Below are 19,572 nucleotides of genomic sequence, written 5' to 3' on the forward strand. Positions count from 1 at the left end.
AGCAAAGCTCGGTCATATAGCTAGTATTATTTTAAGCAAACAGTAATAAAGTTATCTCTGACCTTTGTCCAGCTGTCAAACACCCTGAAGATCTAGACTAGGATCTAAAACACTATCAAAGGGGATATAAACTAAGTACATAACACCCTATAGAGTGTTTTTTTAAACTTTTTTTTTAATAACCCCTTAGTCTGGACTCTGGACTCTGAAGGCTGATGGTTATTAAAAGGTTATTAAAAAAGCTAGCTATACACTATATACATAATATAATATTATATAGTTGAAATATGTAGTTTGTATTTAAATTTCAACCCCCTTACCACAATAGACATAACTACGTCTACTCTGCCCTTACTAATAAAAATATCCTTTACTGACGTTATAGAATGACGTAATTGTCCGTCAAGCCACTTTTCTAACGTATAAAACAATTGTAATATAGCAATATAATGTCACACAAAATACACATAATATAGTAGGTATGGACATTATTATTAGCACGAAGGTTTTGAACGTCAAATCAATAATTTTGTATGATCATATAATTTAAACATGCGCTTTACGGGGACGTAAAGCTTGGTGTACACGTGAAAGTAAACTGTAAACTAACAGATTTATAAACCTCCATGTTTATTTGTAGTGCAATGTTCTATTTTTGATTCATTTATCTTTGTTAGTGTTCGGTATGAGTTTTGTATCACATGGGCTTTACTTACCAGACAAAAACCTGAGTCACGGCGTAAAAAACCGCCAAACGCCGACACTAGATTACTACGGCCCGTAAGAGACCGCAGATCGAAATCATAAATCATGCTCATTATATTCGAACAGGATTATTTTTTACTCGAGGAAATGTTCAAAAAAGCATCAAAAGGCTATAAGGGGGCGCCATTTTGTAAGGGTATCGGAGTATGGGGCGGGAAAATGGTGCGGCGTCGACCAATCCGCGGGCCCCATTTTAAAAGGCGTTCTAAATTCCGGCCAATCCCCATCGCGAACGGCCCGCTCATGCGCTGTGCCTCCGATCTATACACAAGTAAATATAATGCGGCAGTGTGGGCTCGGCCTCTGACGTGAAAGGATGCGCGTAGATGTAAAGACCAAATTTTTTTTACTACGAAGTGCCTCTTGTTTTAGTGTTTTTTAAAGTAGTGTCTTTAGTGTTCCTTTTGAACATAATAGAGAAACGGTAGAAAGTGTTCCTCGTTGAATTTTTGCGATAAATTTGAGCACCGAACTGATTCGTTGTGTGACATCATCAGATCATCTCCACCAGTGATGGTTATGGCCAACGGCGGTGGGGGGCTGGTGCAGTCCCCACCCGACATGCTGCACCACCACAATATGATGGACACATCTTCCCACGTCGAAATGATGCCCAGTAAGTCCACTAAACAATAAATTGTACTTACATTACCCTTGCCTTATCCTGTTTATGTTTGAGTTTTGACTACTGGCAAATTATACTATACTGGCATATTGTATGGTAGACTTTTAGTACCTACTAGTCTAATGACATAACATTCTAGTCTAGAATATGTCTAGGATTTAGCAAAATAAAAGAACTTAGAGCTTAGACAGACTGGATAACTTTTTTATCTTTTGATTTGTATTATTCTTCATGCATTGTTTTCAATCTTTAGTTAGGTAAATGAAACGTTTAAGCGAAGGCATAATTATTTGGATAATCAATTTATTACGCTCAATGTCAATGATAGGTTATGTTTAATGATGCATACAATTCAAGCTACTATTTTAATAATAGACAATGGTTTCAGCTTAAGTGCACTTTATCGTATTCAAGTGTACTTATAGGTATAGCTTGCTACATAAAATATACAAATGTAAACCTGAAAAAAGTACGAGATTAACTAGACTTTACGAACGTATAAATAGGCCTGATAAAACTAGGCAGTGATTTAATTTTGATAAAATCTAGCTTACAGCTCGATACTTTTCAAGCCTGGAAGGATTATTGCCTACTACCGAGTGAGTGTAGCAATTTTATTTTCTAAGATTTTTTAATTGACTTATTAGAGGCTATTGAAAATTAAAATATATTTCAGCATAAATATGGACTTTATTATTAGGTATACATACATATATCTAGATTACAGTCACATTATAGGTCGCTTTACTTGTTTGACTGTGTGAAATATGCCTTAAAAGTACTGAACTTGAGGCTTTAATGTCATAAAGCTCAAACCATAATATGACTACGGTAAAGAAAAAAGATGTGTTATTAATTTATCACTTACTTATGGGACAAGAAGAGTTTGTTTGTCGGTACCTAATTAATCATTATTAATTAATAAGCCAATGCTGTCTGTCAATCTGTTTGTCTATCCATCTGTCCGTCTGTCGCTATCTGCATTTTATTTTGTATCGGAACTGGCAGATAGTTCAATAATTCATTTAATTTTTTATTTCTCTGTTCGTCTATTACCAGGTTGCACCTATCTCTTTGAATCATTGCTAGATAGCTACACTTTTATTTACATGACAGAGATTCTTATTAATTTTTGTAGCAATTGAAATTTGCAGAAAAATATACTACCTATGTATATTGAATAGATTAATTATCCTTCCGAAATGCGAAAAAACAACTCACACTTGGCTGGTATTAATAATTAATAAAACGTTAATTATAATGTTTACACTTTACTTGAATCCTAAATTCTATAATGGCGGTCTACTAAAAATTTGTTAATTTACGTCATTTACATTTTTATTAAAAGTACCTATTGCTTAATCCCTGGAGTTATAATATAAATCTTACGATATTCGATTTTATTACGAAAGTAATTTACACCATATTTATTAAATGTATCAATAGTTTGCAATAACAAACAAATATTTATTAAAAAAAACTTTCAAAAAACTTTACCCTTCTATATTATTTACTTCGCTGCAGTCGGTTAAAACAGGTACTTACGGTCGACTACGCTCAGGAAATTCCATTACAAGTTATAATGTCTATGAAACTCAGGGCGGAGTTTCCTCAGTAATAATTGATGGAGTTTCTCTTTACGCGTAACACTATGATGCTTTATTATAAATTAATTAAGTGTGTTTAATATAAATAAGTAGTACTCTTTCTAAATTATTGAATTCTAAAGAGAGAAAGAGAGGAAAGCGAGCCATTTACATTAATTAAAGGCGCGGACACTGGTGTCGGGACACATCAAAAAATCTTAAAAAGTAGGTCACGTAGTATGGGTATGCTCCCTAATTTATTGAACTTCGTACTCGTATAGCTATGTCCACACCATAGTCCACACTATGCGCTTTCGTCATCTATATTCGTCATCTTTTTTCATTCAACATTGGTTTTGGCGCATTCAATAATTGAATGCGTCAACGAACGCAACGCCAACATTGTCATTTTTGTTTTTTGGATACGGTCAGAGCTGGGCATGCGTCGCGGGTATGTCTCATGTTCGCTGTTGACTACGCTATAACGCATGCCCTTGATGAACAGAAAAAGGCACAGTGTGGACAAAGATTATCACTTTCCTCATAATATAAACCTACTTCCAGGAACATTTCAAGACAAAAATTAGCCAAAACGCTCAGCCCTTCTCGAGTTTTAGCGAGACTAACAAAATTGAAAAATATTTTTTATTTATTATACTTAGTTAGATATAACAAAAAATAGGTAGGTAGTAGGTATTATCATTTAGCGGCACGTTATGTCAGATCATATTTTTTCTGTTAATTAATTTCGCTGTCGATACTTTTAAATGCACTATATAATACCTAGAAATCAGAATACTGTTTGAATTAAAAGCACACTCTATGGAAACACGAAAAAAACACTAATTAACCCTTTTCAGTCGAGTGGGGTGTAAAGAGCCACATAATGAGCTCGGATAACTGTTGGTTAATTGTAACTAAACAATAACTGTTCACGCCTATTAGATACTACATTACCTGCAGGCTGCACATAATTGACAAGAAAATACAATACTTATCTTCTTCACATGTTTATTTTCCTGACAGCCTGCGGCTTAAAAACTTTCCACATTATCAAATACTAGTTGATGCCCGCAACTCCGTTGCGCTGAAATTTATTTATCGCGCGGGAACCGTACATTTTTCCGGTTTAAAAAGTATCTTATAGTCCTTTCCCTGGGCTCAAAGTATCTCCATACTATTTTTTTGCAAAATCGTTACAGTATTTTAGGCGTGAAGAGGTAATACTAATAGACAGATAGGCAAACACATTTTAGCAATTTTAATATTAGCGTGGATTGTAAATTGAAAAACCAAAATATAGCGGAAAGTGTATGAATAAGTTGTGCGTTATAAATAATAGTAACTTTGAATGCAATTAAACACTATTAGGAATACTAAATATTACTTATAGTTTGACCTAAATATGCTGAAGTTAAAATAAAAGTTGCGCTTTCCGAGGAGTTATCAAACAAGTATGGTTTAATGCTTTAGCCTACAGAGAGCTGTGTATGTTTGTGATTTTGTATGTATTCTTGTTACATCGTAATACCTAAATTGCTTAACCAATTTAAATGAATTTACGTCGTTAATCTATATATTCGTACACATCTGATAAATGTAAGATTATTTTAAGGGTTTATTTAATGTCTCACCCCATAGGCTAAAAAGTTTGGAAACCTCTGCGTCAGATTTTTTTTTAAATCCATCCATTGGTCGGTAATAATAATGTCAAGGATCCTCAAAGACGTCAGTCATAGCTTAAGGCAAAGGAAAACTACCACCTGGAAGTTAATTTTATTCAAACGAGTTTTCAAAGCTGGCGGTTGTTTTGGTAATTTAGGATTAACTTAATTTTCATTATAACTTTTTATAACTTTTTTAATTAGCCGACCGGTTTCCTTGGCTAATTAAAAGTTTTATACACGTATATAGATAATAAAAGTGTCGTAAAATCGGTTTTGTATATATCTCCCTTTTTGAAAATAATAAAAATACAATATTTTATATTTTATTATTATCGTTGGACCTTAGATATTTTTAATGCCTTTTTGTTTAGATGACCGAATCGACATTTTATGCAAAAGTTTTTGCTTTTTCGTCCTCTTCATTATATTCATGCTACCTAAAATAATATGACCGCTGAAAATACGAATAAAATACAAATGAACCTGATACAAGTGATCCTGATTAAATACCAAATTGTACTGATCAGTGATAAAAATACACAGTGCCTACCAAGATTGCAAGCACAAAATTACGAAAAAGTACTTAAATTGTTTTTTTTAATTACTTTTTCGTACTTTCCACAATAACTGTGATTTCAATTAGTAAGGGGGGAAAATTAAAAAATTAACTACCAAACCTTTTAGCTTTAAGTTTCTATTCCTTAAACAAAAGATTTCATGATGATATTAAGTAACGAAATAAAGGGGGATGCTTCGTGATTGATTTATAAGTAGCGGGGTCGGAGCGACCGGGGGTATTATTTCTGCTAATGCAAGCGCAACCGACCATTAGAGGGTTAGGAGATTTATTGACAGTATGGGTTAAGATTACTTTTGTTTTTTTTAACCTGTTATTACGGAGTATGTGGTGTGTCATATCGGTGACTATAGGCTTAGTTGGACGGTGTTAAGCATTCGTGTACCCACAAAAAAATTACGGCTTCGAGTTATGAATGCAGTTAGGTATGTTCTTTAGATGATTTAGAAAAAGATTGCATTTAAAATGTAACAAAAAGACATCTTTGAGTTAGGACACAAACGCTTAACAGCGACCAGATTTTACGCTTAGTATCTTCCTATGATATCTAAGCTGTATCAGTAATTACTTCTAGCTACGTAGGTAGGTACCTAACATCCTAAGCAAAAAACTCTTTTTACACGATAATCCACACAGAATACGAAAGTAGGAAGGCTTTTTAAGTTTCCATAGAAAAGATTTCAACGGGAGCATTTTTTGACGTTTTTCAGCAAAGAAGTGAGGGACTGAAAATCAATCGAATATTAAATAAAATATTATGATACCACGAAAATAACTATTGTAGTTTTAAAAATCAGTAGATCTACAATAGGTATACCTATACCTACCTACCTACAGGCTACAACTATACCTATACCGGTAAACTTTTTTTATTTATTTATACTACTAGCTGTTGCCCGCAACGTCATCCGCGTCAACATAATATTATAATAACAAACATGTTTTTTCTTTTTAAAGTTCCTTAACCAAAGGGTAAAACAATAACTTCACTGTTTGTCTGCCTCCAGGCTGTATCTCTGCAAGATCCGCGCTACTCGCTAGTTTATACTATTACCAAAGACCAGACATACATTTTTCTTAGGGCCTGTTTCACCACTTTCTGATAAAGTGTCGAATAGGCTATACACAACTTTTTTAATACCACCCCTGGGTCTACTGTATGATATTATTTCTGTGGCACACGCATTTTTATTTCTGCATATTATTTAGTCATGCATTTCAATATAAATTGAATTAATGGTCTTATAAAAATGTAGACTAGCTTCTCCGTTAAGTGCTGATATTGAGAAAAAAATAAATTGTAAAAATTATGTATCGACTCCATCAGAGCATGTCCACTTGACAAGATATGATATTGACATCTTATTAACATTTATAATGATCGTCTTACAAAGTTCTAGCCAGCTACATATAGTTAGTAACGAGTTTTTAAACAAAAAATTAAACTTAAAAAACTTAAGTTGAAATATCATCATCATATCATATCAGCCTATAGTCGTCCACAGTCTGCTGGAGTGCTGGACATAGGCCTCTCTTAATGAACGCCAAGATGACCGAAGTTGAAATATTTTATCCTATGCTTATTATTAGACTGTGTTTGACATTGGCAATAGATATTTGCAAGACAACGACGAATAAGAAATATTAATATTATTTTGCCAACCTTCAAGCATTAAAGTCCAAAGAACGAATCGTGGCACAAAACTTCATATAAAATTTCAAAGTATGAAATTCTTTGTCAATTATTATAGATCGTACAGCATATTGGACGTTGCAAATTACAGTTAAACACTCTATAAACTTAATCTTATCTTAAACACTCTATTCTGTGGTTAAACGTGGATTAAATATTATGCTATCCCTCTTGTTTTTTTGTTACTATGTTAATTGACTGTTATAAACTATAATAATAAATATTATAAGCCTTTGCTGGGACTTAAAATCCATAATTATTACTGTAAGTATCTGTAGTAGGTAGTTACAGTAATTATGGATTTTGAATTTTTGAGAGATATCTACGTACCTACTGTACTGTGGCACAGTATAGCAATATGACTAATATTGCTATACTGTGACTGTGGAGTGTGGACTACGAAATACCTAGCTAGATTTATAACTGGGCAGTTCGTAGTCCACAACAAATATCAAAATATATTCTGTTCATAGCGACTTCGCAGCATGAAGAGGTAACAGACAGATAGACAGATTCACGAGCAGACAGTTAGAGAGAAATATTTTAAATTTTAGTATGAATACATAATTAAAACAATATTTGGAATGAAATTATAATTAATGCAGCAATTAATTTAAGAGTGACAAACATCTTGTTACGTAATTTAGGTTATTGCTGCAAGAATAGTTTTGTCTACATGTGACAAATAAAATATTAAGAAATAAAAGATTAGATTAGATATAAATTAAGATAAGATGAAGATTAGATTACATTAATTTTCTCATTTTCCTAATATAAATAATTTAATATGTTGAAATGTCAGCAGAAATTATGTTTTTTCGTTGACCTAGCCGACATTTTCTTGTATATTTCCGTATGAAAAATGTATGTATTTGTATAAATAGTAATAAATATTAAAATTAAGATAATGAGATATATAATATAGATGAGATACAGATATGAGATAAGATTTAATTTTGAATTATAGAAAAGGTATATTTTTTTAATATGTAATATTATCAAAAGTACTTGGGTATTTCTAGACACCTGTAATCTATTCTCCTCTAAAATCTAAATAATTTTTCAATGGAGCCTTTTTTTACTAAAGCATTCTAAAAACCTAGTTTTCTAATTGTTACAAGTAAGTATTATTTTTATATTTTGGATGAAAGGAAGTTTAATTTGGTCGATAGAACCTTTAAAATATGGGTACTTATTACAGTCATAATTTCCACATTTCACGTTTACACTTTGTTATATTTAACAGGATACCTGTTTTTGCTTTCATAAATACGAATAAAGAGAGAGATACAACAGGGTTGACTTTGACCTAGATTCGCACTTGTGATCCTTACTGATTCATCGGCACTCTAAGTAGGTATATGTAAAAAAGGTTGTATCGTCCAAAGTGAGTCTGAGGTACCTACCTACTTTACATCCAGCCCTATGACATTACAGTAAGGTTTCATCCATCCATGCCAGTAAAAAAACGTAAGTGTTTGCGGAGCCAGACGCCAGCTCAATCGAAGGCCGGTTTCATATTCCTACTGTTTGCAGACATTCTGCATGCTTTATTGCCACAGGACATTCTAAGTAGCTCCGCAAATACCTTCAGAATACGTGGGCCCATTAAATAAAGATTGAAAAACAAAGTTGTGTGCCAAAGATATATACATACTCATGTATATAGCAGATAAATATCATTTAAATATGTCTATAATTAAAGGATTAGATACCGGTGGTGAAAATCGAGGTAAGACAAGTCACGCACCTCTTCACGCCCAAACCGCTCAACTGATTTTGCTGAAATTTGGTATAGAGATACTTTGAGATTGGTTACTTTTTATCCTGGCGTCATCTTGAATCAGTACTATTATTGCCGGGTATACTAAGCACCTACTAACACTAGCCAGTAGCAACCTGCGTTACTGAATCTGTTATTATTATAAAAAAATAAGTTTAAATACTGAATTCTCACATATTGTTAGGTTGGCTTCGCGGACCACTAGGAATGCCTTCAGGGACCACCAGTGGTCCGCGGACCACTGGTTAAGAACCACTGGTATAGATATTTCATGAGTCGTAAAAATATAGATCGCTTTTACATATTTTTTGTAATTGATTATTAATTCATTTAAATAAGCTATAAAAATTCACTAAAGGCAGTAGAAAAACACGCTATAAAATATTATTTTATGGACTATTTTTATGCATTTTCAATAAATTATTTCTTATTGAAATCGATACCACAATCACTAGTAATAATATCTACCTACAGTTGGTCGTAATTTATGATATTTTAAATGGTTTAAAAAATATATGCACTTTAATAAATTAGGTTGAAAACATACCGCATTTGCTTTATATTATTATCGTGTTTTTAACAAAATATAATAATATAATTACTAATCAACATTGCAACGAAAACGTCAGTCAATCAGATTCACACCAACTCAATTTTTTTAAATAAAAATACATAATATTTTTACACAATATGTTTTCTGAACGTCGTTACATCTGGTACCTAACGGTTCGGGAACTAATTCGCCGAGAAGAACCGGCGGCACGGGGCCATCTTTTATCAAAAATATGGAAAATTTATCTTGTGGGCTGGGCCCAATTCCCATTCCTCAATGAATTGCAACATACTTGCTAGTTAAAGTTCGAAGCAGAATTCTTATAGCTCAAGATTCCTACAAAAGTCGGCCAAACTCGGACCATAAAGCTAAGCCCACCTCGGACCACCAGAGCACGTTTTATGAGGGTGCGAAGTCGGTAGCTTGCACCTACTTCCTAACGAAACCCGACAAAAAACACGTCACATTTTTTCCTACACAGCCATGATAAGGTGTTAAAATGTAATTTTAAAGGAGTCAAAGTCAGGCACTGTATCATAGACTAAGTACTGAAGGTATTCTTGTGTACCAGATTTGAACTTTATTGCTAAGAGAATTGGGTTCATAAAACAAACACTATGTAACCCGATTGCGACGTACGTTATATCAATCTCATGATTACGACAAATCTAATATTTTCTCAATATTAAATCCAACCACCCTTAAATCATGCAAAAGTAATATACGGATACATACGATTCAGGGTGTAACAAATCTAAGCGACAATACTTTAGGGTGTGTATGCGTGGGTTCCCTAGGTACATATAATATAGAATTCACTGAAAAAGTTGCAGCGCTGAAAGAGCAATTTTTTTTTGTGATTTGTATGGTATCCATGACGCTGAGAGCCTGACCATACAAGTCACAAAAAATGCTTAAAGGGGCACCCACAAGTTGCGCCAAGTACTTAGGATTTTCTGATCAAAAACATCTTATGCAATTTATGGACGCCCCCTAAAAACATAATCCTTCTGGCGCAGTCGAGCAAAAGGTATACCATCTGGTATACCTCTCGGAAACCGTACGTTTTGGGTCAAGTTTAAAACCCGTCTGAGACCTTTTTATATAAGAGAATGATTAATTGTGGAATCAGACGTTGATTAATAGGTAGTTGTGTTTTAGTATCTACTTTACTATAAACAAATTACATTTTTTAATGTTATCAATTACTGTTTCCTTATATTGAGAGACGCTGCACTTTTAAAATAGCTATTCACTAACAAACTTTAATATTTAAGACGATGTTCCTATAGTTTTTTAATTTTTTAATATATTTTGAAAGTTAATTTTTTAATAAATTTTACATTATGAAAGACGGGCGTGAGTGTGAAGAGAGAAAGACGATGTTTAATTTTTTGGGTTAGTCCTCAATACTGGAGAAAACTTGATGATATTCTGATTTTATTTTTATGTTTATATGGAAACTGCATTAAATATTAAAAAAAATATTACAATTCACTTTTCTGCATTATAGTTTGCGGAAAATCAATTTCTGGGAAATTAATTAAATAGTGTTGTTTATTTAAAACAAATTTCGAAAAGTGATTTTTTAAAAATTTGAATATTAATATGCTATTGTATATTCAAAAATATCTAAAAACTTATATTTATCGGCGTCTAATGTGTTTCTTTATGAATTGCCGAAAACGAACTTCAGACTTTTACGATCGTGGGAATTGAAGGTGTTTTCAACAGTTTTTAAGGAAATATCACATGAATTTGGCTTCAGTGTCATTTCGTCACTCACGAAAAGCGCGCACTGAAAGAAGCAACTTTGACGCCACAAAATGGAATATGCGATAAGCAAAGGTACAGTGCCGTTAATTTTTTTTTAATAAAAGTTATATACATACATTTTATTATTATTTTTACTTTGAAACTAAAATTGCCCAGTCTAAAATTGTTACTTTTTTTAAGACTTACTTGGAACCGAAAATATAGCAACACACAACAGTATTATTAATTAGATGCTTATAAATAAGGATTGCAAAAGTGTGTTATTTTAACATCAGTAATCTTAGGTAGTGCTATCGAGTAAAATATTACAAAATGTTTCGTTTTCTTCAATAAATGTTTAAACTAAAAAATATATTGAAAATATCTAAAGAATACTTTTAAAGGATAATTTAATTATCATTTAGAAGTAGGTATTCAAAAATATGTTCGTTCGCCTGCGTCATCCATCTCATAGATCCATGACGACGAATTTAATTTATGAGATTTTATGGCAGAAGCGGATAAGCATTTTTACAGCTACGAAAACGTGGCGCGAGCACGAGTCGGCGCATCACAGGTTTATTCATTTATTGTCTTCCCAACAACCAAATTTACGGTAACTGTTTTGTGATCGACGCCCACGTGTGATCATGATTCAACTGTAACCTGGTCTAGTCCACAACTTGCTGCCTATTGCAAGTTGCGACTTACTTATGTATTAAAAAAAATTAGTGCCTAGTTCCGCAGTTTAACAGCATTGTTAAATATTTTGACGTTAGCCGTTTGAAAGCGTGTGTGAAATAGATAACTTTAGTAGGTAGTTTAGTAGTTTCTTAATAGATATAAATTATTAAACAAACAATTTGATTTGGATTCATTGACATCTTCCGACCTGAGCTCCAAGACCAATAAATTGCCTACCCTTTTAGTTTGAGTCTTCTTTCATGATTTCTTCTCGTAAACTTCACGTTTGCTATCAAAAGCAGTGCCGACTTTAGCATTACTTTATAATATTATGCTTTAGGCAAGATGTCTCCTAAGCTAAGCACCGCGCCCTTTTTTCTCTTCGTGTGCACCCCGATGCTCGCCCAACCACGCCTTACCTTAACGCCGCTACTGTTCAAAAGATATAATGTCTGAGTTATTATACTCTAGATCACTCATCATTCTCTGTCCTGTCTCTGTCCTCATCGTAAAAATAGCTAGGCCTAGATTTAAAGATCAGGCTACATCCACAGGAAAGCTTAAGGATACTCTTAAACTGTTCACTTCTCAATTCGAGCATGTTTTTGTGAGTGCCGTTTCCATCGTACGGTTTTAACTTTCATAAAACCGTTGATTGAATTAAAGTGTTTTAGGAATGTGGGAATATCCTCAGCTATACTTAAAGGTGTTCCCTGAAACGAATATTATCATTATCAGGTTCTAAATATTTGATGCGTTTTAAAATTCAATACCTATGCATAAAAAAACAAGGATTTTGAACACTCCATAAATGGCTCAAATAATCATCTCATTTGACCTACGAATAGTAAACACTAAGGAAACGTAACTCCCATACTTCACCGTTTTGAATTTGGTTCCTTTCGCACACTAAAATATGACAATAGGTACGAAATTACCACAATAGACATAACAAATTACACTCTTTACGAAAGAAAGCCGTTGACAATAATTGTCACTTCTATACAAGGTGTAACAAAACTAAGTGATAATACTTTAGGACAAGCGCCCCAGCGTTAGGGGTTTCCCCATACAAAAGTAAAAAAAAATGGTCTTTCAGCGCTGTTAATTTCACAGTGTACGCTCTACATGGAATACGTACACACCCTAAAGTATTATCACTTAGTTTTGTTACACCTTGTATATAATATACACAAAATTGTGTACCGAATACATGCATAAAGTAGGTATGCATGAATTCGGGACTCATTTTGTAGACTCGTGGAACAAATTTTTGACACAGCTCTTCCTTAGTTTTAATTATTCGTAGCATTTGACCACATATTTTGCTTTGACAGACCATGTCAATATGCGTCCATATAAAAGTATCAATACTATCTTACTATCACCCTGGATTAAAGCATATTATGCTAGCTTTTGCATGTAATCTAATTAACTAGAAACTGGCGATACATCGGCGTTAATGCGAACATATGTTCCGGAGATAAGCTATCTAAAACAAACATTCGTACATACACCGGTAGTGAATGTATGAAAATCATCTTATCAGTACTTACGTTAGATATGCATATGTTTTTGTTTCAAATAGGGGCATTCGGTAAGCTATCTGTTGTTAACATAAAAGCATTTGTGAAAGCACCGAATTTCCTATGTGCAAAAGGCGGCACCCATGTTAAGCAAAAACCCTGCGTCATAGATTTTTATATTAGGGCTCTTACTCACTTATACGACAGACTTTTTGTGTGTATTCTTTACTAGATGACGCCCGTCGCCCGCAACTCCGTTGCGTCAAAATTCGTTTATCGCGAACCGTACATTTTACCGGGATAAAAAGTATCCTATGTCCTTTCCCGGGACTCAAAGTACTTATCTCCTTGCCAAATTTCAGCAAAATCGGTTCAGCGGTTTGAGCGTGAAGAGGTAACAGACAGACAGACAGACAGACAGACAGACAGACAGACGGACAGACAGACAGACACACTTTCACATATTATATAATATTAGTATGGATGTGTACTGTACCGCAGTAATCCGTATTAAGACTGTCATGTCTTAAGTTTAGTATTTATCCGTTAACGTTACAAAAAAATACAATAATTATTATTATTAGAAGAAAAAAAACATTTTTGCAACACTCTGTATAATTCGAAAGATAGATATTTCATCTTGTGATTAATTGATTGTAATAACCAAAATAGGTGATTTCCTTTGCTATTAAATAAGTAGATAAGGAAAGGAAGCGTAATTCTTTCTCTTTAAAGTTTTGCCGCATGACGTAAACAATATTTATTTATTGTGCTTTAAGCTTTTATCAATTTAATGTTCAAACCTAAGAGAAACATCCTCAATATTAACATAGCATTTAATATTATAGTAACACTATTAAGTAATCATTAAAAATTATTATACTTACACGTTATTAATTTTAATCTTTGCATATTCACCGCACATCAGTCTATCCGCACTGTTATAATTCATAACTTTTTCTGTGCATATTTAAAAATTACCTATAATTTTGAATGCTATTTTTTTCGTATATTTTAATGTTATTACATCGCAAATATCTCAAATGCCTAAATATGCTAAAAGACTGAAATGCCTGACACACGTACCTATCTATTGTTGTAAAAATTAAAACCCACAATAAAATGATATACACTTCAAAACTATCTATTTTGACAGCCTAGCGAGCCGGTTTGCGGCAGTCCGCAGTCCGCACTCCGCAGTAAGGTGTTAAAAATAAAGTAGCTTACTCATTGGAATTTATATAGAGCCAAAATACAATGAAACCGGTAAGTGAATTGGACGGGTTTTCTGTGCGTTATATTTGGAAGTAGGCCGAATCACGAGATAAAAGTATCGGGCAAGTGCGAGCCGGACTCGCGCACGAAAGGTTCCGTACCAGTATAGAGCAAAAGTAGGCAAATTGTGTTATTTGTATTTGAGCCCCGCTTAAATATTTAATTTATTTTGATTTAAGTAGTTGTTGTTATAGCGGCAACAGAAATACATAAACTGTGAAAAATTCAGCTGTCTACTATCACCGTTTTTAAAATACAGTCTGAATACAGGCGAACAGACAACGAAGTCTTAGTAATAGGGTACCGTTTTTATCCTTTTGGGCACGGAACCCTAATCAATATATCTGTCGCCCGGTCAGTCTTTATAGGGGCCGTCATACAAGCGGAAAGGCCTTATCGAGAGCAAGATCAGGACACTTCTTGACAGTAAGGCGCCGCGAGATTCCGGCCATCTAATTAGAGAAAATATGGGGTTTTAAAATATACTAACGACGTTCAATGTGATAAGGAAGTAATTAGATTTTTATTATTCACATTATTCGGTTTGTTCGATTTAGATTTTATCAACATATTATCTTAAACGCGGTTGTTTTGATATCTGTATATTTTAATATTAAACGGTCTTGTAATTGATATTGTACTGGTGTTCTATGTTAATATATTGATCTTAAGAGGACAGCTCGTTATAGATCTACTTCATAATATTATTATATAATGATATAATAATATTATGAAGTACTTAGTTATTAAAAATTAAAATACATATTAAGTTTTTCTTACAGATTTACTTTACTATACCTTCTTCTAATTTTAATCAGTGTAGAAAAAATTCTAATCAGTGTAGAAAAAATTAAACAAATTAACTCTTTAGCATAGAAATAGAAATATGTACCTATTACAATATAATATAAACGTTCATATTATAATATGACATTTGAAAAAAAATGCAAAATGTCAGTCTTACTGCTTTTAGCAGTTTTTTTTTTCAAAAAAAACCGGCCAAGTGCGTGTCGGGCCACGCGTAATAGAGGGTTATGTAGTACCGCTAGTTTCGGAAAAAATTGTATGATCAATGAACGTACATTTATAACGTGTTTTACAATACTAACAACATCATCTCAGTACCGTTCAAAGGAATTTGAACGAAAAGTTCCTTTATACTTCGCCGAATACATTTTTTTAGTTTTAGTGATAGTTTTTCCTTTTAAATTCAGCGTATTTCCTACTCCCGTGAATTTTTTCACATTTCCAGAAGCAACTGCTTAGCTGGTAGACACTGGACTCTAACGATTTTTTCCCCTATAAAACTTAATATTTCACAAATGGATCCCTAAATCGGAAAATGATCTATGAATACTCTTCTTCTTCTTTACAAATAGCCGACTCAGTGAGTTGCCAATGTCAGAGTGGTTGTATGAATACTCATAATATTTTTAAAAAACCTATCCAACGACACCCCTCACGATGGGGTGGGCACGAAAAAAAATTCATCCTCGTTTGATATGTAGGGCAGGTACCATATATTTTTTAAAAATTTTATGTACCATTTTGTCGGCATCATTAATATGTGTATTCATGCCAAGTTACAGCTTTGTAGCTCCTATTATCTCAGAGCAAAACCGCGGACAGACAGACGGACAGACGGACAGACGGACAGACGGACAGACGGACGGACAGACCGAAACTATAAGGGTTCCTAGTTGACTACGGAACCCTAAAAAGGGCAACACGAGCTTTTTTGCTTTCCGTCTTGAAATTGGTTAAAAAACATTAAGAATTTTCTGTAATTGTCTTTGATTAGCGAAATAAAATAATTGAGGGCCGTTTTAAATTAAATTCGTTCATAATCGCATCGTTGTAAAATTCCGTAGCGCCCTTTACGTATCGATCGGAAAGCTTTAAAAGTTCTCTCAAGATAACATTCACTGGTTCATATGCCGAGGTTTATATCCAATATAGCCTTGATTTTAATTTCGAATCGTATTATTTTAAGTAAAGGCCAGTTTAATCGTCTCCTAAAATTTTTGGTTTCATGAGCTCAAGTACAAATGTTTTTGTATTTTATTTTTTATAATTTTACAAAAATATTCTTCATCGTTATCCTAGGTTATTTTGTTATAAATAATGCATACTATTATTAGAAACGCGAATGTGTCTGTCTGTCTGTCTATTACCTCTTCATACCTAAACCACAGAATCGATTTTGTTAAAATTTGGCATGTAGATACTTTGAGTCCCGGGAAAGGATATAGGATACTTTTTATCCCGGGAAAGTGCACCGTTTTCGCGCGATAAACAAATTTTGGCGCAACTAAATCGTGGGCATCATAGGTAGTGAAAAAATATTTGCTACACAAAGTTTCACAAAATAAAATTGCAACTTTTCTTCACGTATTATAAATATTTTATAAGACTAATTTAAGATACCTAATACCTTCTTTAGCATTTCTGATAATAATTTTAGTACATGGTATTGTAAACACAACCGGACAGGTCCCCGTAAATTAGAAGATACAGACAAGCACGTGTCGTTTTTTCTGTTGTGTGACGTGTAACAAAACACTAAATTATCTACCTGATGTCAACGACTATTTTTTTTTTGTTATCGCAAAAGAATAAGAAAATTGTGCAGTAAATATTAAAATTATGAGATACAGGGACTACCTAGGTCATGTCAGAATAAACAGTTGTACAGGTACTTGAAAATATATTTTAAATCCGGAATGTCAAGGAGTTTTTTTTGGTCATAAAAAATCAGTTACACAAAAAGCGGTCGATCATGAGACACACAAGGCAATGTACGGTCCAAAAGATTAGAAAACGAAAGCCCGTAACGACAAACTCGACCAGTTATAATATAAAACCTTCTTTATCAGCTGCGTAAATTCTGTCAATTACGAGGTTGGATTTTCGCTTGGGAAGAATAAAAAAAAAACAAAAAAGGTCCCGCCTCGCTACCACTGGCGCCGGACTGAGATAACGCGGGATTTTTCGAGTCTTTTGTTTTTTTTTAATCTGTGGACGTTATAGGTATTTTATGGGGGACAGTTGATAAGAACCCAGATTATTTTTTTCAAGTCGTCCAGTAATCTCTGAGCTGGACGTCACATAGGATTTAAGGTGACTAATACCAATTGTTATTGTACAACTTATCTTTGTATGGAATATTTCTAAATGGAAAATTGAGAATAAAAATCACATTTAACTATCGAGATGCTAGTCTAACGATACCATTTATGGCTACTAAGTAGCTAAACCCTTCATATAGATTATAGAATCTATAAGTTTCTTTTCTATGATAATTATAAGTAATCAAAATCTATTGGAAATGATAATAATACCTATTTACCTATATAATTATGTATTATGCTATAAAGTCAAGCTTAAAGCACCTAATTCATATTTTTTCTTAAATAATAATATAATAAGTAAGTAACTGTGTTAAATATTCATAGCAAATTCATAGTACTTAAACTAAATAGGTAGGTACCTGCTAAACATTTTTGAAATTTGTTATGGGTTCCGTACCGTTATAGATCGAAAATATGGAAAGAAATGTGTTTTTTGTATGGGAATTGGGAGCCCCCCTTAATTATTTATATTATTTTAATTTTATTATTAAATATTAAAATACACATTTAATTGAGAATTTTGTGAAAATGTCAATTGTCTACATGATGCCATTATGGATTATGAGCCAAAAAGGCCAAAAAAATCACGTTTGTTGTATGGGAGCCCCCATAAATATGAATTTTATTTGGTTTTTACCGACTTCCAAAAAGGAGGAGGTTATACGTTCGGCTGTATGTATCTTTTTTTTTGTATGTTCAACGATAACTCAGCCGTTTGTGATCCGATTTTCAAAATTATTTTTGTGTTGTATAGGGTTGATCTGATGGTGGGATCCTGGAGGAATCGAGGGGACTCCTTGAAATTTGTATGGAAACATATAGTGATTTCAATTTTTTCTGAAGCATTCGAGGTAAATGCTACCAAAAAGTAAGATTTCGCACCAGGTATACCCTGGATCCGAAGGTACCCAACAGAACTTTTGAATCCATACAGATACAGGTTCAGGGATTTCGGCGTTGTTTAAACAACTGAAAGTATAAGCCAACACATCAATTTAATTGATCATCATCATCAAAATCATAATTGTGCCATGGGTCATCACATTATGATCCAATTATTGATGCTTTTCGTGATATTTTGTATCGAAGCAGATGTTTTTGATGATTATTTCGCTGTTTGTGGGCCGATTTTTAAAATTCTTGTGTTGTTGTATAGGTATTGATTTTGTATAATAATTATGAAAGTGGTGAGCTGATGATGGGATCTATGAGCAATCGAGGGAAATCCTTGAAATTTATCAAAAGACTCATAGTGGTTAAAATGTTGTTTCTAGTAACTTAAACATATTATGTTACGAATAAAATAAAGTTCATACGAAGGTGTCTCTTGGTCCAAAGGCACTGAACAGAACTCCTGAACCTAAAGGTTCAGGATTTCTGAAAGATAAAAGTTTTTAAATTGCAGCATCGCTTAGATAACTGCAAGCATTTACCACAATTTCGCTTACAGTAACATAATGTGAATAGTTAACTTTCATAGTGATTAAGCCTTATCTTGTAGATAACTAAAAAGAGTGAAATTATTATTTTTAACTTTGAAGTCGGTACCAGTTCCCAAAAGATATTCTGAAATTGACTGAACTCACGATAAAATTAGCTGGTACCAACTTCAAATAATGAAGACTGTAGTAAGTACAGAAATAGTTGAGTTTTAGACGAATTCTGAAAAAGGCACTATTATAGAGTAAGAGTTATTTAATACTTTTTAATTCATATTATTATTGTTTTTACCTTGGAAGTCGGTTTAAATTTTTTGTTAAGAATAATAATTAGTATTTGTTATTATAGCGGCAACAGAAATACACAATGTGTGAAAATTTCAGAAGTCTAGCTATAGCGGTTCTTGAGATACAGCCTGGAGACAGACAGACAGACAGACTGACAGACAGACGGACAGACATTGAAGTCTCACTAATAAAGTCCCGTTTTTACCCTTTGAGTACGGAACCCTA

At 33.2% G+C, this 19,572-nt stretch overlaps 1 protein-coding gene across 1 annotated transcript in view; it reads left to right on the forward strand.

Annotated features, from left to right (window-relative positions):
- Nucleotides 1–1,065: 1,065 nt before the first annotated feature.
- Nucleotides 1,066–19,572, forward strand: part of LOC121727622 (insulin gene enhancer protein ISL-1) — a 54,296-nt gene continuing 35,789 nt past the window's right edge. The window contains exon 1 of the mRNA XM_042115554.1: nucleotides 1,066–1,381. Within this exon, the coding sequence (XP_041971488.1) occupies nucleotides 1,279–1,381 (103 nt within the window). The 5' untranslated portion in view covers nucleotides 1,066–1,278. The remainder of the gene's footprint in view (nucleotides 1,382–19,572) is intronic.

The sequence above is a fragment of the Aricia agestis genome, chromosome 6 (assembly GCF_905147365.1).
Source record: "Aricia agestis chromosome 6, ilAriAges1.1, whole genome shotgun sequence".
Taxonomy (NCBI): Eukaryota; Metazoa; Arthropoda; class Insecta; order Lepidoptera; family Lycaenidae; genus Aricia; species Aricia agestis.